The 23,463-nt window shown below is 39.6% G+C and overlaps 1 protein-coding gene across 2 annotated transcripts in view; it reads left to right on the top strand.

The window, feature by feature from the left end:
- LOC126298978 (gamma-tubulin complex component 3-like) overlaps nucleotides 1–23,463 on the top strand; it is a 218,439-nt gene that overhangs the window by 160,073 nt on the left and 34,903 nt on the right. For both annotated transcript variants that reach the window (XM_049990600.1, XM_049990601.1), the window contains exons 12-13: nucleotides 4,024–4,228; nucleotides 19,244–19,597. In XM_049990600.1, coding sequence (XP_049846557.1) covers nucleotides 4,024–4,228; nucleotides 19,244–19,597 — 559 coding nt within the window. The remainder of the gene's footprint in view (nucleotides 1–4,023; nucleotides 4,229–19,243; nucleotides 19,598–23,463) is intronic.

Here is a 23,463-nt window from a genome sequence, read left to right on the forward strand (position 1 = left end):
GGTCCTTCATACTGTGTGGTGTGTACTGTTTCATGAACTGCAAACCCTAAGGCATAGAAAAAGTAAACCAAAAAATGTTTTGCATTTTGGGATAAGCTACCATCATCAAATTTCGTAGCAAACGCACATGATGAGTCCATAGTCCCAAAGCTTTGTCTCATTTCTGCCTCAAAATTTGGATACACTTAAGTTAGGAGTGTTTGTTTAACAAGAACATGGAAGCACCAGTGTCATGGAGTAGCCTAACTGAGTGCTTATCTATGAATGTATGTAATTACATTTGCTGGCCTGTATTCCGAGAAGTTTGCACTACCGTAGATTTCTCTCTGTTGGTTCATTTCCACAGCATGAAGCATGTTTGTGGCTGAGCTGCTGAAACATACCTCCTAAATGTGCCCCCTTTCGGCACACCTGTGGCATATTTCATGGCCCTGCCAGAAGTGGCATGACATCCCACATGACCAATGCTGGAGAACTAACTGCCTTGAATTCTTCTTCTATTGTAAACAAACTCTGGACTGCATGAGCAGTTTCATAGTTTTGAGCTGTTCACATTCTATCAGAGAAAGATACAATTTCCTCAATGCATGGCTCCTGACTTCTGGGATGGATAGGGGAAGGGGGGGGGGGGGGGCGCTCTTAGATGCACTGTATCATTGCTAGTCAACCTGGTCCCTGCTGCTCAGTACTAGATGTTTTAGGTTTCGTGATGGGCATTAGTGGTATTAAAAATATTTTCATCAAATTTTTACATTTATTTGGTAACATAATAATTATGGGTTTATTTCACTGTAACTCTGCTTTATAAATTTTATGCTGTTGTTACTTCTCTAGTTTGTAAATCACCAATACTGTGGAACCAGTGGACAGTTAGAGCATTTTAGTACTATCAGAGATACAAAAGTGGGCACTAGCAAAAAAAGGTTTACTACTACTACTACTACTACTACTACTACTACTAAACTATATCATCCATGGTTATAGAGTTAGTGTAGTTCTGCCTGTACACACATTTAAAATTGCAGTTCCTACTTAATCTGTGTGGTTTGGTAGCCGAGACTGCATAAGATGTATTGGGGTCTTTTTCCAGTACCAGAAATTTTAATGTGGCTGCAATAACCCTCGCATTGTTGAAATATGTTCTTGTAATAAAAGAAAGTATTATAGGCAACTGATGTTCCACAACATTCATTAGTGGCTCTATTTTCTGCATGATCTGATGCAGTTTGAGGATATCTCAACAAGAACATGGTCTTTTGTCTTAGTAATTCAGAATTTTAGCAAGCCATAAAATGTAAATGCCATAATCGTTGGTAAACATCCCACTTTTCAGTTGGTCCATTAAAAGGTTGGAACACTGTAGACACTGATGGCATGAAAGACATTCCTGTTGCATTTGCTAACACTTGAACTCCCTATAATTTTTCTGCCATTAGCTCTTGATAACTCCAAACAGTTTCCATTAGTATTTGTTGTAATTGCTGCACGTTTGAAGACACACACTCTTGGGTAATTGTGAAACACTCGAAGGAAACACTTTTAAATAAAGACCATAGTGAGAACCAAACCAATAGACTGACCAAAGATTGTTTCTATCGTGTCAGAACTATGACAGAGTTACAAGCTCAGATTGGCCCTTGTCCAGACTGTATGAAGGATTCTGCTAGGTGTCACCTCATGAGAGGGTGCTCGTTGTAATAAGCACCATCTGATCAGATGGGCAACTGCCATTGGCAGTAATGTTGTGCCAACTAAACTGTTTTGAATGGGTGACTGATGACTTCCTTGCACTTCCATTCCCAATGTTACTGATGCATTGTTATTGTTTGTACTTCATGTTTGCTGTACACATTTCAGCCTCCTGATGTTTCAGTGTGACAAACATGTCATCACAAGGTACAAGCAAGTACAATGGGGGTTCCTCATGAAAGCAGTGGATCAGACATAATTGATGTGGTGAATTTTTTATAATGCTGTCATCAACCACTTAGGAGTGATTATATATTGCTGGTCAGTGGCTGGAATGTACTCAGCCAAAAGATCCTGAAAACTAAGCATGGAAACCTGTGAAGAGTTTTACAAAATAGTTACCATATTATTTTTTGCTGTTTGTGTACTTACATCAGGCATGGGCAACCTTTGTGTGACCCAAGGGCCTAATTCACATACTTAAGCTCATGGGCCACATCATCACGTAATGCAACAACACTACCCCTAGCACATAATCAGAACTACAGTACCTGTGATGTAAATGGTTATGGATTAATGCACCAATACGAATGGCACCATCCAACTTAGGTACTCCAAAAAACAAACTCCAATGAGGTAACTCAGCTGCAGATTGAACTTACTTTCCTCAGACTACTTTCACCAACGATGATTCCTTCTAATACTTATAATGCTAATAGTTTTTCCACTATGCTGAACTTCACAGCTACACCATGAACAAAACCTGCTAACAGCTTTGTCAGACAAATTAGTGCTTCCATCCAAAGTGGCTGCAAATGCTTTGAATGTGGCAGCAAAATCACACACACTTTTTTTTAATGTAATATGCCTTCATACCAATTCAACAAACAACTGTTCATCTTGATAAACTTAATTGATTTACTCCCCCACCCCTCGAGGTGTAGTACAGTCAAAGAGGCACTGATCATTAATAGACTTTCAGCAAAAGACTTAAACAACTTGATAATTTTTCTGCTTACTATAAAACTAGCTTTAACCGATTTGTTGTGCTACAGTCCTCAGTTGGACATATATTTGCTGTTGCTTGTCCAAACTGGAAATTAATATTTTAATTTTGTCTCCTGCAATTGCCCTGTAAGCTCTTGAGGAGCATTGTTTTTGTGGGGAAAGTGCATTTTCAAATCACATTCCTTCACAACAGATGGTAATTCACCACACAAGAAGAAAACAGATTTAGGTGGTAGAGAAATAATCCTCTGTCCATTTCCTCTGGAACTGGAAACATTCAGCATCTACTTTTCTGTTCTTAATGCCTGACCTTTTGTGAATAAATTTGGTAAAAATGCTCACACTTGCATGAAATAAACAGACAATGAGTACACAATATTATACATGAAATGACAACTGATAACTTGTTTGTTTACCAAGATACAGTCCCTGCTGCCATTGTTAAAATCAGCATAATTCAATTTTCATTCAAGCACCTCCCTTTCTCATCCACAATGTTGTTCTGTGGGCTTGAATTGAAAAATCAATTATGGGCCATATCCAGCCTGCAGGCCGCTGATTACCCACCCGTGACTTACAGTATAGCAAAGGTTGCCAATGAGAATTGGAGTTCCTGTTTTAAGCTACTTGACAGAGCACAGAGTTTAATTGCCCATCTCTCAATAAAACAAATGTTAATTGGAGAGCTAATGGCATGAAGTCTGAGGGAGAGAACTGTGTATTAATGTTTTTTCTTATAACCTAACAGAAGTATGAGCTTAATGAGAGCATTCATGGTGACAATCAAGGGTCCAAATTTGAGTCTTAGTCTGATCCATAGTTTTTGTCTCGCAGGAAGTTTCAGTACAGGATGATATCTGTTGCAGAGTAAAATATACATTGCGAAATGAATGCTGTCTTTGCATCTCTCTTCATCCTTGGGAAATCAGCTCATAGAAATTTTGTTCTTATTAATATTATTTTTATTACTTATCCTTTGTTAAGTTTGCTTAGGCCCATTGGATAGAGCTCTCCTGCCTCCAAAAACAAAAATAATGGAAAATGTTAATCAACAAATCCTGTGAAACCAATGACTGTTTTACGAAGCTATGTCAAAGAACTATTAATAGAGAACAATGCTTTGTGGATGAAAGTTAGTATAGAAAAAATAACTTGTTCATTTAAGGACTATTCCCTCTCATTTGAAAGTCACAAATATTTCAAAACTGTCCTTGTCTTTGTTCTGTGATGAATAAAAAATAATCTCCATATGTGTAATTTATTTATGCTTGTCAAAACTCACAGACTATAAGAAAGTTATGTGATTCCTTGCACATTGTGTTTTAGGCCAGAGTTGGCAAAACCAGCCTCTAAATTGTCTCCTCACAATTTATCTGCAATTCTTGAGTCTGCAGTCCGTTCTACAAGTGCCCAGTATGAAGATGAAGATATTCTTAGTAGACTGGAAGTGAGATTACTAGAAATATCAAGAGGAGATACCGGGTGGGACGTATTCACGTTGGACTACAATGTTGTAGGTCCCATAGGAACAGTAAGTCTTTCTTATTAGGTATTTTTAAAGCTATTGCTCTTATAGTGGAATAGCTATTAATAAAATGAGAATATTATTTAAATAAATGTTTTAATAGTGTGGCTCTGCAATTTATCAATTTTAGTCACAAGCTACTGTCTCACTTTCTGCATCTTGTAAGATTAGTAGTTGTCTTTTTAAATATGTTAATTGATGACTAATGCCATGAAATGTAATGTTTAATACTACTGAATGTCAGCCCCTTCTCACCTCACTGTTGATCAGCTACTCACAATGTTAGATGTAGAGAGCTAACTGCAGTAGTCTTTGTCATCTCTTATCTTAACTTTGTTGTGGATCATGTAGGCAGTGGGGACTAAGGTTTGTGTCCTACTTGCAGTCCATTAGATCAACAGGAAATGAAATGAAGTTTATCTTATGAAGCCTTCAACACCACTAAAGTGATGGGTAATGAATTACAGCATGTTACATCACAGACAACAGTAGAATACACTTTTACACTTTTCAACACACTTAAAAATTGTGTGAATTGTGGGTAAATTAAAGTAGTGGAAAATTAATTTTTAAGCATGTACTTCAAAAAAAAAAAAAATAATAATAATAAACATTTCCATAAATTGTATTGGACTTGAATTTCAAATCCTTAGTTTAAATGTTCTTACTACTCATTTAACTCGCAGCAATTTAAGCTATGCTGTTAGCTCCCAAACTACCTACAGTCCCCGGAAATTGTTACATTTTCCAAAAACCGAACTGTATACCATAAACATCTTAATACTGTCTCACTGCGAACAAAAGTTATTGCATATTTTATAACATAATTTTCCCAACAAACCCTTGTAGTTCATACATTTTCAGCATGAAGCATCACTTCTGCTATGTTTTCAAACAAGTTCATAAATTATCTGGAAGGGGCACTAATATCACTCTTTCTTCTGTTCAGACTAAAATTTAGCCCAACACAACATACAATATACAACATAAAATTAACATGGCTTAATGGCAGCAAACAATGCTACATGGAGGGTGGAGCAATATCTCTTTGTCAGTGAATTTAAGACTGTCGGCTCACGCCTGAGTATGGCAGGTAGTCCAGCTGTAGACTGCAGGGGTGACAGACATATCAGTGCACCCACAGTGTGATAATAAGGGTGAGGGATAGTTGGGGTGGAGAGAGTGGTTCTGTCTTTATAAATTTCCAAATTGTGATCCCCTTACTTACCCAGCCACATATCGCCAAAGGCAGAGGGTCATAACCTGGTGGAGGTGGTGTAGAGAGAGGACGAGAGACCTGGCTGGAGGCAGCCCTGGTATCTGGTCTGTGGGTCAGAGGTGGAGGCAAGGCACAGGGGCACCAATTAAGACTGTTTCTGTGGCCAGAACTGGTTGCAGTGATGGATCAGATGAACATGCCCAGCCTCAACATTGAACTGATGGCTCCTGTGACCTACAATGATTCCTATGGTCCACCTTGGATGCTAGTCTGACATGCAAGCCAAGACACAGCTGCCCCACATGTAAGTGACTGCCAGCAAAAACACAGTGCCCTCAAATGGCCCTTCTTAATTGATGCTGACCATCACCCAAGGGTGGTCAGGGCAGCGTTTTGCTGGAAATACTTGATTGAGGGGGCAGGCACAGGAGGAGTGGGATATGCATTTAATGTTAGCATCAATGCTGGGCAAGTGAATGTGCCACTTGGCCAATGCTTTCTTGTGTGTCATCCCCAATGTGATGCATCAAGGAGCTGGAGGATGTGAGGGGGGTGCAGGGGGGCGGCAGGGCAATGATTAACATACTTCTGTCTTTCATGATATGCTGGAAACATGGAAGACCGTGAACTTGGGTCATACTTACTTGTAGAAATAGATATGATGAGTCAGAATCATCAGCTGATTTAGCAGTTTTAAGCACCAGGACTCGCTGCTGGAGGCTGTCATCCTTCTTGCAGGTACGTGCTTGGTCAACATGGGGCTCTAACCCTTACAGCACCACTTCCCTTTCCCTGCTGCAAGTCCTTCTTTCTGCTATTCTTTCTCCTCCTTTGCCTTTCCATTGGATGGTCTTCTTGGTGCTGACCATGCTTGGATTTGGTTTAAGATTTTGGACACTCATTTTTTTGTGTTCTGGCATTTCCCACAACGTTTCGTCCTTCACTGCATGGTCCTGTTGTTTGGTTTGCCTTACCATTCCTCCTCCAAATGTTACAGAAGTGCATATCAATTGACGAAAGTCACCAAATGTGGTGTGTGTTCCACCTTTTTGCTTATCTGTATTTTTCCTCTCTGGCAAAAGTAATAGACCCAAACCTAACACAGCAGCCAATCTGTTGTGAGGCATTGTTATGTACCTGTACAGTCATAGCCTTCTGACCATGCAGGAATTGCACTATTGGTGCTTGTACTGAAAACTCCCCACATGTTAGGAGGAGTATGTGCCCATCATGGCTAGGGCATGGGAACTCTGAGCAACAGTTACCCGGCCAGATAGCCATTAATGTGGCTTGGTGGTGCCCTTGGGGAGAGCCCCTATTTGGAGTAGGTGGCACCAAGGTGGATGACTCACAAATGAAGTGGCTCAGACTTTCTTCTTCTGCTGGTGGCAGCTTGGCCCCAGAAATCTCTTCTGAAGGAAAGGATTATTACAACATGGAGAGATATGACCTCACAATATTTCGTTCCCAGACTATGCCGTGACAGGAATGTAGGCGTAAGAAACAAATGGAGAAATACTCCTCACAATACTTAAATTGCTCTAGGACTGACAGTATTTCATTTTTGGCAACAAATCCATTATTCTATGTTGAACACATTGAGGACAGCCTTGGTGAATTATCAACAACTTCAAAAAAGGAAAGTGATGCTATTGTGATTAAAATGACATCCCCTGCTCAGTTGCCGGTACTCTCACCTGTAACAAGGTGGGTGAAATTCCTATAGCTATTAGTCCATAATAGTCTTAGTATCACCTCCCACTGCAACCTGCTTTTGCAGACTGCTGATGAGTTATGTGCCAGTTTGTAGTTAAAGGGTATGCATTTTGTCCATCATGTCCAGTGGTAACCTAAGGACAATAGTGTTGATACTAGGACTTTCATTTTAGAAGATGACACATTGTCTGAAAAGGTTAAGGTGGTGATATATCAGTGCAGTGTGCAACCTCATGTTCTCCCTCCCCTGCAGTGCTTACAATGCGTGAGACACAAGGCACACGTCTTTGCATTGTAATACCATCCCCCCCCCCCCCCCTCCCGTCTGACTGCACTGTCTTCAAAATAGAAAATTCAAGAGTGCAAGACCCTTAACTGACTTGGGTATGAGGAGGTCAAAAAGAAATATGGTTGTTTACATCCTGTACATATGATGATTAAAGTTTGTACACCAATGATGATGTCATCCTGTCTAGCAGTGGCACCACTGCTCTTTGTTCCTTCAAAACCAGGCACTTGGGGCTGCTCAATTACACCCACTCACTTGGTAGCTGGGAATCCCTTCGTTACTGTTTCTTCCCACACCCACTTCAGGAGCATCAACTCCCTACCCAGTGAGGACTTTGATCCCAAACCTATGGCTACAGAAGCACCACCCCATCTGGCATCTCCCACCAGGATGGTGTCCTTTGGGATACTCGCCTACCAGGCTCCCAGGATTCTGTTGGTCTACAACCTGTGGCCAAAACTATGGCAGACAAGCCCTTGTGAACACTGAAATTATCCAAGGAAGAGAGGGACAGGAAGAAGATGTCAAAGAAGAAGTAGTAGTAGTAGTAGTAGTAGTAGTCCCAGTGGGCCTTTGCCTTTGCCTTTGCCTTTGCTTTTGCCTTTGCCTTTGCCTTTGCCTTTGCCACTGGACCCTATACGTTTCTGATTGCTAACTGAGGTGGAGTTCCTGGTGGGTTCTCTGGTCCTGAAGCAGGTTGTATGGGGAGATCTGGTGGCAAGGTGTACTGATGCCATATTCTCGTAAATTATTGCAGCAGATGACCACCTGTCTCCTGCATTGCCCTCCAGGAAACTTAGCTCCCAGCATTGTGGATCCCTCCTGGGTCTATTTTAAGAATTGAGCTACCTGCGACAGAGCATATGGTGGAGTTTGCAAACATGTCCACTTGATAAGACTTTGGAGACTATGGTTGTTCATGTGATTTTACTGTCTGTAATGTCTGTGCCCTTCCCAGTAGCAAAGTGCCTAAGAACACATTGTCTTCAATGATTTCTCTGCTCTATCCCGCATTCCTCATTTTGGATAACTTCAATGCCCACAACACTTTTTGGGATGGACTACAATCACTGGCTACAGTAAAGCTGTCGAAAATTCACTTGCGGAGCTCGATCTTTGTCTCTTGAATACCGGTGACCCCACACACCTCAGTGTGGCACATGGATCTTTTTAGCCATTAATCTTTACATTTGCAGCCCAGGTCTTTTCCCCTCAATCCACTGGAAAGATCTTGATGAGGTATAGACAAGTGACTGTTTCCTGATTATCCTGTCACTAACTAAGCTTCTCTTGCCTGGGTGTTCACTCAGATGGGCTCTATACAATACTGACTGGGATCCCTTTGTCTCTCCATTCATCCTCAGCAGACTATCATAGAGAAGTATCAATTGAGCTGTCGAGAGCACAACCACTGCCATTATATGATCAGTGGACTCGGTGATCCCCCATCTGAAGACAACACCTTGGTTGACTTCAGAAATCACTCTGGCCATTAGAGATAACAGGCAGGCTCTCGAACATCCACTGATAGAGCACTGCATTGCCTTTAAATATCTCCATGCCCAGGCCTGCCACTTAATCAAATGACAGGAACAATAATGCTGAGAATGGTATGTTACTACCATTGAACCACACCCTTCCTTTGCAAGTTCAGGAAAATGTTAGACATCTCTTCATATACCAGTTAGGGCCTCCCAGAATAGTGTTCTGTGCACTGATCTAGATTATATTACCAAAAAAATTTGTTCTGAATTATGCTTGAGCCTCTGCATCTAAGAATTATCAACCTGCATTTCATGTCTCAAACTGTGGGTTGGAGTGAATTCACATACATTTCACAACATGTCCCTTTGATCGATATAACACTCCATTCAGTGAGTGGGAATTCCTTAATGCCCTAGCCCTTTGCCCTGACATGGGTCCAGGGCCAGACTGCATCCACAGCCAAATGCTCAAACACCTATTGATGAATTCCCAATGCCATGTCCTTGCCGTTTTCAACTGTATCTGGAGTGAGGGTGTGTTTCCATCTCAATGGTGAGAAAGCATGATCCTCCAATTCTGAAAACAGGTAATCATCCCCTTGAGATGGGTAGCTGTCACCCAATTAACCTCACTAATGTTCTTTGCAACTTGGTAATGTTAATGAGCTGGCACCTATGTTGGTACCTCAAATCTTAAGGGTTTTTGACTCTGCCCCAGGGTGGTTTTCACCAAGTCTGACAACTTGGTCTGCCAGGAGACTGCTGTCTCATCAGATTTTGCTCAGTGTCAACACCTTATCACTGTCTTTTTCGATTTGAAAAAGGCTTGTGACACCACGTGGCATCATTGTATCTTATCAGGCCATACTTTCTAGGTTCAGGTTGGTGCTTCCCACAGTACCTCCAATATACAAGAGAATCATGTCCCGAAGGGCTCTGTATTGTTAGTGCTCTTTTCCAGTGGTTTTCAATGGTCTAAATGCAGCTGCTGGGTCTACAGTGTCACTCTCCATGTATGCTGATGATTTTTGCATTTACTGTTACACCTCCACTGTAGGTGTTGCTGAACTCCAACTGTAGGGTGCCATATGGAAAATGCACGCCTGTGCTCTCACCTGGGGCTTCTAGTTTTCAGCCACCAAGACGTGTGTGCACTTCTGTCATCATCACAGGGCCCATCCAGACTCATAACTCTACATCAATGACCAATTAGTCAATGTAGTGGAGTCCTATTGCTTTCTGAGTCTGATCTTTGTTGCCCAGATGGTGTGATGTGGCTACTCCCATCTTCTCCAACTTAAATTAATGTGCTACTCAAACCTTAATACCCTTTGCTGTTTCAGTAACACCATTTGGGGCACAGACCACTCGACACTTCGGCAGCTTTACAAAGCTGTGATCCATATCTGACATATGGCTTGGTATTGCCTTCAGTACTGTGGATACTGGACCCAAAACACCACACATGGGCTTGACTTGTGACAGATTCATTTCAGACCAGCTCTGTTAACAGCCTGTTCAGAGGCAGAGGTCCCTCCTCTACAAATCAGGCACCATAAGTGCTCCTCAACAATGTGATACATGTTTACTGCTCCCATGGACATCCAAATGCTCATGTCCTCTTTCCTGATAGGGAAATCCACCTACCACTACAGTGGCCCAGGAGTGGGGTCACAATAGAGTTCACATACACAGTCTCTGCTCTGAACTTATACTTTCTCCCTCATTGTCATCTCTAATTAAGGAGCCCTTGCATATGCCCCTATGGTGTGTACACCATCCTTGGATCAGTCTCAACCTATCCTTTGGACTGAAAGAGTACCTTAACCCCATTGTTTTTCACCAGCAGTTTGTGGTTATCCTTGATGCATTTCCGGGTTCAGAATTGGTATACACTGACAGCTCTACAGCTGGCAGATGAACCAGTTTTGCCTACATCCATACAGTGTGGAATGAACAATGCTCCCTGCTACACAGATATAGTGTATTCCCTCCAGGATTGGTGGCCCTGGTGTGATCCCTTAATCATGTTAGTTCTTGTGCTCACAAGGCATTTTTAATCAGCAGTGACACCATGAGTAGCCTTCAGGCTATCTTGCTCAATGATCAGGCATGGCCCCTGTCCTTTCCACCTTTTTAATACTCCTTATTCTTTTACTTATGTCATTGGTTTTCTGTCTTGTCATTGTTCTCTTCCTGAGGTTTTATCAACTTTTTCATGTCATTAGTTTTCTTGTGGTAATGGAGGGTGAGGAAACACTGGTCAGTTGCAGAAGGTATGTCTCTTATCATATAACTTCTCCTTGGGACCTCCAGCTGGTTTCTGTAGCTGACCGACCTTCGTCCTCTTACCCCTCTCTCATTTCTACTTGCTTCTGTCTCTTGGTTTTATTGATTCTCTGTGACAATAAGGTTCATCAAGATTTGTCTTCTGTGTCCCTTCTATCTGAGGACAACTCCTGGCTTGACACACAAAGGATGGAGGGACTGACTGCCTCATAGTTTGCTCTCTTTAACCACATCGTCCAGTTCAATCCAATCACTTGGACTAGGGTCAGGCTTAGTGAATGCCTTAGGATTGGCCTTCCTTGCAGTCTCAAATTAAATGTTCCACATATGAAACTTTACTGTTCTGCCATGTGAAATTCCACTTGCGTATGATACTTTGCAAGTCTACAGCCCAACCTTTGTACCAGTGCCAATGATACAACTGGAGCCTAGCAGCAAGGCGCATCTGCTGACTGTGGTATGCAGTTGACAGTGCACAGAGATCACTGAAATACAATTAACCAGGGTCCAAAAGTGGTTTCAGTTTCTTCACCATTTGGTATAAATGACTACTTGCAGATAAAAGCAAAGCACTCTGCTGCTTACCAAAAATGTTGTTAGGAGAACACTGCAGCAGTGGAGGTGGAATTCCCAGCTCTCCAATAACTCATCAAATGCAGCGAATGTAAAGAAAGATTGTCATTAAACCTCCATGTTAGCGCTCCTTTCTTGAATTTTCTCTTGTGGTCATTTTGTGAGATGTTCATGAGAGGAAGTAATGAGTTGCCAGATGCTTCCTAGAATGAACTGTCTCAGTTTTGGTGGTGAACCACTACATGTTGCAAAAAGCATCTCTTGAAACATCTGCCACTAGAGTTAATTCAGCATCTTTGTAATGTATTCACCCTAACTAAACAATCCCTTGATGCAATGTTCACTCTTCATTGGATGTCGTCCACCTCCTCTATCACGATGACCTGGTAAGGTTTCCAGACTAATGGAAATTGCCCAGAAATTGAGGGAACAAGTGTTTTGTAAGTAGTGTTTTCCATGGATGAATCAAAGTTCCTTAAAATTATTCCTATGAATCTTTCTGCCTACTGATGCTCTTGTAAGAGAGATGGTAAACAGTAACATTGGTAAACAGTAACATGCCTATCACACTACCTAGGGGTGCTTTTGAAACTATCTTCACATCTGTCACTTGCATTTTGTTAAGAGTCATGTTCTGTTTTGTCTACAAGGAAATGCTTAATGCAGTCGCAAATCCAATCTGATACTCAGTAAGCTTGTACTTTTTTTAAATCAAAGGATACTGCAGGACTGTGTCAAATGCCTATCTGAAATAAAGGAACATGGCATCTGCCCAAGTGCCAATTAGTGGATCTCATGGAAGAATAGAGAAAACAGTTTCCCAAGATCTTTGTTTGTGGAATGCAGTTGATATTTATAGAGGAGATTTTCATTCTCCAAAAATTTTGTAATACACTATGTAATCAAAAGTATCCGAACATCTGGCTGAAGAAGACTTAAAAGTTTGTGGCACCCTCCATTGGAACTACTGGAATTCAATATGGTGTTGGCCCACCCTTAGCCTTGATGACACCTTCCAATTTCACAGGCATATGTTCCATGAGGTTCTGGAAGGTTTCTTGGGAATGGCAGCCCATTCTTCAAGGAGTGCTGCACTGAGGAGAGGTATTGATGTCGGTCAATGAAGCCTGGCATGAAGTCTGTGTTCTATGTTATTCAGGTCAGGACTCTGTGCAGGCCAGTCCATTACAGGCCATGCTTTGTGAACAGGTGCTCGATTGTGCTGAAAGATGCAATTGCCATCCCCGAATTGCTCTTCAACAGTTGGAAGCAAGAAGGTGCTTAAAACATCAATGCAGACCTGTGCTGTGATAGTGCACACAAAACAACAAGGGGTGCAAGACCCCTCCATGAAAAACACGACAATACCGTACCACCACCACCACCACCACCACCACCACCACCACCACCACCACCACCACCACCTACACCTCCCAATTTTGCTGTTGGGCTACACACGCTGGCAGATGATGATCACCGGGCATTTGCCATACCCACACCCTGACATTTGATCGCCACATTGTGTATCGTGATTCGTCAAACCACACAGCAGTTTTTCCACTGTTCATACGTCCAATGTTTACGCTCGTTGCACCAAGCGAGACATCGTTTGGCATTTACCGTTGTGATGTGTGGCTTATGAGCAGCCGCTCAACCGTGAAGTCAATGTTTTCTCACTTTCTGCGTGACTGCTATAGTACTTGCAGTGGATCCTGATTCAACTTGGATTTATTGTGTGATAGTGTGGATAGCTGTCTGCCTATTACACATTACGACCCTCTTCAACTGTCAGTGATCTCTGCTAGTCAAGAGATGAGGTCGGCCTGTATGCTTTTGAGCTACGTGTCCCTCCACATTTCCACTTCACTATCACATCGGAAACAGTGGACCTAGGGATGTTCAGGAGTGTGGAAATCTTGCATACAGACATATGACACAAGTGACACCCAATCACCTGACCACATTTGAAGTCCATGAGTTCTGCAGAGCTCCCCATTCTGCTTTCTCATGATGTCTAATGACTACTAAGATCGCTGATATGGAGTACATGGAAGTAGGTGGCAGAACAATGCACCTAATATGAAAAGTGTATGTTCACTTTTGATCACTTAGTGTATATGAGCATAAAACGTGCTCCATAATTCTAAAACAGATTGATGTCAGTGATACAGGCATATAACTGTTTGCATCTGCCCTACAACTCTTCTTGAAAATGGAAATGAACTGCAATTTTTTTGTCACTAGGTACCCTTCATTGCTCCAGTGACCTACAATAACCTGTTGGTGGAAGGGAAGCAGTTTCCTTCATAGGATGTCTGTAGAATCTTAGAGATATCTCATCTCATTGATATGCTTTTTTGCTACCATTCATTTGTAGTTGCTTTTTTCATTGTGTGATTACTTCTCCGTATCAGCCATTTTGAAGTTTGTTTGATAGTTGAAAGGGAGGCGGCCTGTATCCTGATCTTCAGTGATGTAGCAATTTAGGAGTATAGAATTCAACATTTCAGTATTCTCTCTGTCATCTTCTGTTAGAGTACCAAGTATGGTCCCTAGGCGACTGAATAAATAATTTTGATCCACTTACTGATTAAAAACTTTTTAGGGTTGTTAGTCACACCAGTTTGCTAAATTTTACTTTCAAAATAATTCAGTGCCCTCTTCATGCTCATTTGCTGCTTAGTTCAGCTTCTGTTTGACAGCTGGGTTTTGTCATTTTTAAATCCGTGATGCTCTCTCTGGTTAAGTAGCAATTTTCTAATGTGGCTGTTAAACCATGGGAGACATTTCCCATCCCAGAAAACCTTGCTCTGGACATACTTCTCTATTGAATGACACCTTTGAATTTTATCCATTTGTGCTGCACATCTTCATTCCCAACACTGAATATTTTATGTTGAGTACTCAGATACTCTGTAATTTATATTGGTTTCTTGTGCCAAATAAGAATATTTTCCTATGTTTTTTAATGGTTCTTATAACCCCTCAAGTCACTGATGCTATCACAGCCTTAGGATCATGCATACCCTCTTCTTACATTAACCAATTCAAAAATTTTGGGGCAGGCCTACAGTTTTCTAGCCAAAAGCAGAAGTCAAGAAATTTGCTTCCACTGTCATCATGGAATTGTTTACTCATCAAATTTAGATCTTCCACACTGCTCGAAATAAGAGATTTCATTCAACTCTGGATATGATGCTACAAATAGTGAGCTTATTCTGCACCCTGCTTGTGATGTTAGCTGCCTTTACAAATTGGACAATTGCTGGAAATAACTGAGGATGGCCTCAGTGCAAGTGACAGGCAATGCATTCGTCCTGACATTAGCCATGATTTGCAACTGATTGCACATAGTTTGTTAGATAGCTGCCAGCACAGACTTCCCCACATCACTGACAAGAGCTCCAGTCTGGCCGGAGTGGCCTAGTGGTTCTAGGCGCTACAGTTTGGAACCGCACGACCGCTACGGTGATGTCCTTATTAGTTAGGTTTTAGTAGTTCTAAGATCTTGGGGACTGATGACCTCAGAAGTTACGTCCCATAGTGCTCAGAACCATTTGAACCAAGATCTCCAGGCAAACTTATCCTGCTATTTTCCCAAGGGGCACCATCAACAATCTAATATTAGAACTCCCAATGAGTTTCACCACATTTCTTAACATTTCTTCTTGTGGGGCACACTTTACAAAACCCCCCTGTGTGATTCTCCTCCCCTTAGATGCAAAAAATCAAACACAATTAAGAATGTGCAATACGTTTTTTGTTACAGAATGACTGTGGCACACACATTTTATAGATTTATTACTCCAAGGAAAGATTTGATGATGATTTTTTTTATTTTCTAGATATTTTATTTGCAGAAGATTAGAAGACATCTTGCAACACACCTAACAAATGCATCCCTGTATCTATAGGGCTCTTAGAAAGACATGATACATAAGCTCCCTTTTGGCAGTTTCTACCATCTAAATAGATATATTCATTAACTTTGTGATTTTTTAAAGTCCTCTAATATTCTGACGCATAATGGGAAGATTGTTCTTACAAGTTTCTTTTGTATGTGGCACTTAATTTATCTAGATCTCTCTTCAACATGTGCTATAGATTGGTTTATTTAACTTAACGAAGGCTTCTATCTCTCACCTGTATTTTAGGAATTCAGAAGGGAGCATTTCACATAGACTCTTGAAGTAATTATACTGGTGGATAAAAATTTGTGAGTAAAAATTCATCATCAAAACAGTAAAAATGCCATATCAAATTTGGGTAAAATCTCAAGCTTTTGCTGACTGACTGCCATCATTGAAAGACTGCAATTTTACCCAAGTTTGACACAAGTTTACCATGAACTTTTTATTTGGAACTGTCTCTTTGAAATACTTATAGCCATACGCATACTGTTATTTGTTGATTAATTGGTTAATCAATTTCATATCCCTTGGATCATTTGTACAGTTCATCAGAATGATGCAGAACATGTCATTTTACATTCACAATACACATTCATGTGTTAACATAGCTACATGCTGACTATTTGCAGGTGGTGGTTTTCTTTCTTTCTTTTAATATGGCTGTAAATAGTAATTACTTACATATTACAAAAATAGAATTTTTCTATGAATCACGAAACTTTGCTGTTTGTCAGACATTTTATATAACTGGGTAAGTGATCAAAAATTTTGGTGGCAGCATTATGCATTCCTTATTGTTCTAAAAATAGCCTTGATGCTGAGTAATGAGCATAATTTTTCTTCTGGTATTGTAATTATGTACATAATTATTACTTCTGAACTGCAGTGGATTAATAACGGCAAACTTCATGAGGGAAGAAATATACTGTGAGCCAGTAGTCAGAATGCCTAACTTATTACACAGACATCAACAAGACGATCATGCATGAGCACCATATATTATTCTTACAGCATATTTTTTAGCAGTGAAGACATTTTTTTTTCTTAAAAATAAGTTACCTTTGAACATTATTCCATTTTATAGCCTGGCTGCCTGATTGACTGCACATTACCTGTTTGTCCACTGCTGATCACTACTGCCTGTGGGCAACCAGCTGCCCACAGGCAGCCATTCAAGCTGGAACAGCCTTGTATAGTACCTTCAGATGTCCAGAACTTAATGTGTTGTCTCTTTTTTAAAATGATAGTGACACCATTTGCAGAAAACCACTCAATAATACTTCTAAAAACACTTATTTCCGTTTCTTCTGTTCCTATTTGTGTCTTTGGGTTGAATAAAATGCTAGCATCATCCACAAAAAGAACTAATTTTGCTTGTTATATATCAGACGGAAGATTGTTCACAGATAAGAAAAACAGTGGACCTAAGATTGAGCCTTGTGGAAGCCCATAGGTTATTTCTCTACAAGTGGAAAATTTTCCACTGCATATGCTGGTTAAATTATTAAGTACAACTTCCAGCATTCTTGTGATTACATATGATACTAACTATTGGTTGGCTGCACAATCAGTTCCACAAAACCTCACTTTAACTAGGAGAATATTGTGAGTCACATAGTCAAATGCCTTGGATAAATCATAGATAATCAGCAACCAGTGCTGTTTTGTTATTTCAAGCTTGTAAAATTTCGTGAGTGAATGTGTAAATTGTGTTCCCAGTGGAGAAAATCTTCTGAAATTCATACTGATTTACTGAGGTCATTAGTGTCACACAAGTGGGATACTATAATAGAACACATCACCTTCTTATAAAGTTTGGAAAATTCCTGTTGTGAAAGGGGTTGCTAGTTTTTGACATCTTTCCTGCTATCTTTCTTATAAGGGATTCAACAATGGCATATTTCATTTCTCTGAAAAAATGTCTTGAATTAGTGATGATGATGATGATGATGATGATGATGATGGGGGAACGATGCCAGTAACCCACACTGCCGTACTAGGCAAGGTCCTAGTGGAGGTGGTTTTCCATTGTCTTCCTTTGGATGTGTTGAAAGATATCCCTTATTAAATGGCAACAAATCTTAAGCACTCTGTTAGAAATGTCATGAAATCCAGATTAGCTTCTATTTTTGAGAGAATATATTATACTCTTTATTTCAGAATAGCTGGATGAGACATCAACATGACTGAATTTTATGAGCGTTGCTTTATCAACATACTGCTTTGATTTTTCTGTTGAACTGCTTATCCTTATATTTCCTACTTCACTTATGAAATGATTGTTAAGCATACCTGCTGTGTATGACCATTCGCAGCCCTTCCATTAAAATCAATAGTCATGTTACTCGGATATAGGACTTCTTGTCCTCCCTCTCATTTCACTACATTCCATAAAGACTTAAGCTTATTTAATTCTGAGAACAGGCTTAATGTCTTCCGAAGTTTTTTTGTAGTTACATGCAATAGAACTCCTCTAATCCGACCTTGAATAGTCCGTCACTCCGGTTAGTCCGACCATGTTCAGGCTCGTGAGCCTGTGCCGACTTGTCACTGACTGGACGGCTGTCGGGCCATTGTTGCGGTGACTATCACTGTCCATATTGTTATACTGTACGTTATTGTGCAGTTTTATCCTTTCTTGGGATTAGAAAACGTCGTTGTTTGCTTTATTCCGTGTTCTCTACAGTACTTACCACTGTAGATTCACGCGGATTTCACACAACGATGCAAAAAAACGCTTTTTACATCACCCTTCAATAAATCGAGCAGAATCTAACTTCAGCTCCAATGGATGTTGTGTGGAAAAAAGGGACACTGCAGCTAAATCTAGAGTAACATCTGCTAAACAAAAATGTATCACTAACTTTTTTCCAAGTAATTTGTTTTCGTTTTTACTGTAAAAACAATGCATACAGTATAATCATATCTTAGTTTATACATACAGTAGTGTATTTCTTTGTAAAAAAAATTTCTTTTTATATACAGTGCTATAATTTTTTTTTTTTTTAGTTTACAATATATATAATTTATACGTTATTAAGTGCAGCACAGTACAGTACTGTAACTTGTTTGTTGTTTTTCCTTTTAAACCCAATACATATTATAGTGTGTGTAGACGTTTTTTAGTTAATATATTGTTTAACACTGTGTAAAAATCATCTTTTTATATTACAGTAGACGTCTTTCAGTTCTTAAATCGTTGAATCTTTTGTACTAAATGTCTTTTTTATATTTTTTTGCAATATTAGATTTTTCGGATAATCCGACCTTTTTAAGTTCCGGCCGTGGTCCCGGTCCCAAAGGTGACGGATTAGAGGGGTTCTACTATACATGAATTGTTTGTAATCTTACACTAAAAAGTAAAATAATCTTTTATGAAACAAGCAAATACAACATTAATTTCTCAACAGTATGAAAACATGCAATGATATCACAATTTTACTTAAGATGTAGAATGTAATGAGACAGTTCAAGTAATGAAAACCTGTAAAGTAATACCTCTTTCTAAAACTAGTAAATGATACTTTGGTTTCTGTACAGGTTCTTGCTCTGAATATGTCAACATACTTGATGCTGTTCAATGCTCTTTGGCGAGCTAAGAGAATGGAATTTGTATTAAGCCTGGCATTCAAACGGCAGTTGACAGCTGCTAAGCAAATGAAATGTCTACCTGGAATGAAGCCTTTATTGCAGAGATTACATCTCTTAATTTCTGAAATGGTGCACTTCGTACATCAAGTGCAGTACTACACCCTATTTGAGGTATTGGAATGCTCCTGGGAGGCATTTAACAAGGAAGTGCAGCAAGCAGAAGGCTTGGATGATGTTATTAGAGCACATAATGCATTCCTAGCAAAAGTTCGAGCAGGAGCTTTACTAGATGAAGGAACACAGGTAACATCTTGGAAAATGATTGTTGTAATGAACCATTCTTTGCTTCTCCATTATGAAAGCTACATAACTTATTTATCTTATTATATGTTTACTTAGGGCATGTTATATTGTATCAGCTATCAGGAAAACAACTTACCAAGTAGATAATTTTAAACATTTTGGAAAGGAATGTATTAGCATTATGAGAAACTTCTTTAATTGCTTCAATCTCGCCATTAGTAAACGTAAAAGAAAAAGAAAAAAGTATTTTTGAATTCCAAATCACACACACATACATAGTAAAGAACATGCACATTCAAACAAATAAGTCCCTGTTGACTGATTGACCTGAACAGTATTGGGTATGTAAATACGTACACCGACTCTCAATTATACTGATCTGACATGAAGCCATAAGTAACAAGAAATACTCCATTATCTGATCAGTCTGACTTTATAAACAGTACTTAACATTAAATCTGTCCTAATATATAAAGACAGGTCATTGTTTAACTTTGTTACCAAAAATTTCGGAGTTCTTGACTGATTTACTTCAGGTTTTTACATGATGCTCTAATAAACATTTGTGGCAACTCTGTCATATTATGTACTAACAAACATAGATCTACAGAAGCAATGGGTAAGAAAAGGAATTTTTTATTTTCTAAGGCAGGCAGGCTTCATCAGCTCCAGTTACAAGAACTTAGTTGATTTCATTTCATATCTGAATGCTGTACACTTTAAAATACACCTTATCATTAATATTTCATGAATCCTGCCATGTGGGTGAATTGTGTTATATTGCTCTCATAACATACACTTACAAATCATGTGATTATGGTACAGGAGACACATCAAAAATTACAAACTAAAATTTAATATTAATTTTTAAAACTATATTTAATCTATGTCGCAGTATCTATATTTTCTTATTTTCCAGCATAGGTAAATATGTTTCTTGATAATGGAAAAATTGTTTTTCCACAATATAATGCTAATTTGCTATTGGATTCTGCTAAAATTATCGATTCATCTTCCATGAACTCTTCTAATGAGTAGTAACATTTGTGCATAAGAATTTCATGTAACGTCTTTTTCAGTATCCCTAGTTCTATATTTGGAATGTTTTTGCCTTTAATTTTGTTGTAGACTTTCATCCTCATATATTGTGCAGACTGAGCATATGATTTCAATCTATGGGGAGGAAGCATAAAATTATCTCTCTTCCTTGTACTGTATGGATGATCAAATTGGTTTCTAATGAACAATTCCGGTTTGTTGCGTAAAAATATCATTAGCTCATATATGTATAGGGAGGGGACAGTCAAAATGTTTAGTTTCTGTAATAATGGGCAACATGATTCTCTTTGCCTGTGCAGTGCACATATTTCTGATAATTTTCTTCTGGAGCTTCAGTACACAAGATATATTATTGGAGCTCTTTAGAATGTGGGAAGAGGACAAAAATGTACCTTTTTATTTAAATTACACACAATAAAACAACTTAATTTTTGAAAGACTAAATTATTACAGTGCTAATATTAATTATATTTAATACACCATTGTTAAGAATTCCTATGAAATAGTCTCTACAGGAGGAAGAAGAGCAGCCCAACACAACGGACTTCAGTTAAGTCTTGAACACCATCATGTTAACCACAATACAGCTAATATTCTGTAGCAGGTTGCAGAATGCATATCTGCCCATGTGTTCGACTCCTTTCACTGTTAATATTAACCACATATAGTGTTATTATATTTTTGTTTTCAATTATTTTCAAGGAAATAGAAATACTGGTAATGATAGTAGCCATTAATTATTCTGTGTAGATTGTGAAATGCTTGTGGAAGTATCAAGTTTTTTTGAAAGGGGTCTCTGCAGGATGTTCTAGAATTAACAACAGGTATGAATATCATCACATGTTCCAGTAATATGCACTTATTACTACCCTCTCCCCACCTCCCCTCCTTCCAGCCCTCCTAAAATAATGTATCTCATAAGTGAATGTAAATATTCATAATAAAATAGGGTCTTTATTTTTAAATCAACTGTAGCAGTAATTACACACATTGTAGATGATGCTGAACTGGGATGCTTCATTAAATCTAGAGTCTGGGTTTTCCAGTTGAGGATATGAGCTCTCTGTAGTTCCAAAAACATAAAATTATCTTTTTCTTATATTTCATTATTTGAGCGTACTATTCCTAAGTTGAAGAGTTCTAAGAGAAGTCCTGAGTTGTATGTAGTGAGACTAGCCAAAATTTTATGATAAACGATTTGCTATGAACAACTGGTTAATATTTCCAAATATGCTCTTATGACAAAAAAGCACACCTCAGAGGAATTATTTCACTGGAATGGAAATTAGTAGAGGTGGTGTGCATGTACAGATAAACAAATGGTCATAACTTCGTAAAAATTGTCTGAGTTATTCAAGAGAAAGAACTTCACAAATTCAGCACATGAGTAACATGCTGGTTCACCTCTGACCCTTATGCATGTGATTACTCAGCTTGCCATTGACTGATAAAGTTGTTGGATGCACTCTTGAGTGATATTGTGACAATATCTCTCCAATTCGCATTTTAGATTGTCAAAATACCTAACTGGTTGAGGGGACCCTGCCCATAATGCTCCAGATGTCCTCAGTAGGGAAGAGATCAGTGACCTTGCTGGCCAAGATAAGTTTTGGCAAGTGTGAAGACAAGCAGTAGGAACTCTTGTCATGTGTGGGTGGGCATTATTTTTCTGGAATTTAAGCCCCTTTCTCCCCCTGCCAAACCCCGTCCGACCCAGCCCTGTACTACCCCCCCCCCCCCCCCCGTAGCCCCGTCCTAACCCCCCCCCCCTCGTAGCCCTGTCCTAACCCATCCCCACACAAATCTGCTTGACACAACTGTGGATGTGTCACATAATAGGACAGTCCTCACAACAACTCTTACCCACATTTCACTTCTTCTTTCGATGCCTCTGTGCTGGAGGTTGGAACCATGATGCCTTGCACTGAAATCTCACAGTTTTCATGTGGATTGTGGAGGACAACATTTCAAACTAAGCATCAATCCGAATCAAAACAAAAAGGCTCAGGGTTGGCTAAAGAATATTAATGAAACCACCCCATTCTTTGGGATGTTGATTCCCTCACATTTTGTAATAAAAAAAACTGCAGTTCACAGTGAAATGAGCGAAAGGACGGCACTTTGACACTTTCTGGATGATTCAGCCTTTCTCATTGGACATATTGATGCTACAGCTCCACGGAACATGATCTCACCTTTTTTGGAGTCCAGTGTAACTGCAATGTTTGCTCTGGTGTACAGGGTGAAACTACTACGGACTATTAAGAATTTATTTTGGACATGATCCAAAGCAGCAAATGGTCCTTCCACTTCTCCAGTGCTCCTGTTTTCATATTGGGTGTGTGCGACACTGACACATGCATGAATAATACAACAAAGTGTCCTCCTAGGACCACTCCACTCTGGCAAGACCCTAGGTGATACCTGCCCACATTTAGAGAGTATTTTAAAAATTTAGCATTAGAGAGAAGACCTGTGAAATACTCACAAAAGCCTGCAAGCAGGCAACCAGCCTCGGGGATGTGTCAAGTTGTTGCCTACCGGCAGGTGCCTTGCCTACTTAGCAGGTTTTTTCTGTAAAGGTACATCTATAAAATTCTCAATAAATGTGATGGGTGCCATTGGGGGTTTTGCTAAACTGGGGAGCCTTGGAGGGCACCTCCGCCATTTAATTCCAGTGGACATCAGTGTTACAATCGTCCATGGTCATGCAACAGGAGGTTGTGAAACAAGATCTGAAAAAGCATAAGGACCTTTTGCTGCTTCAGATCACATTTGAATTTCATTGAATGGTTTTGATCAGTCCC

Source organism: Schistocerca gregaria, chromosome X, assembly GCF_023897955.1.
Source record: "Schistocerca gregaria isolate iqSchGreg1 chromosome X, iqSchGreg1.2, whole genome shotgun sequence".
NCBI classification, from domain to species: Eukaryota; Metazoa; Arthropoda; class Insecta; order Orthoptera; family Acrididae; genus Schistocerca; species Schistocerca gregaria.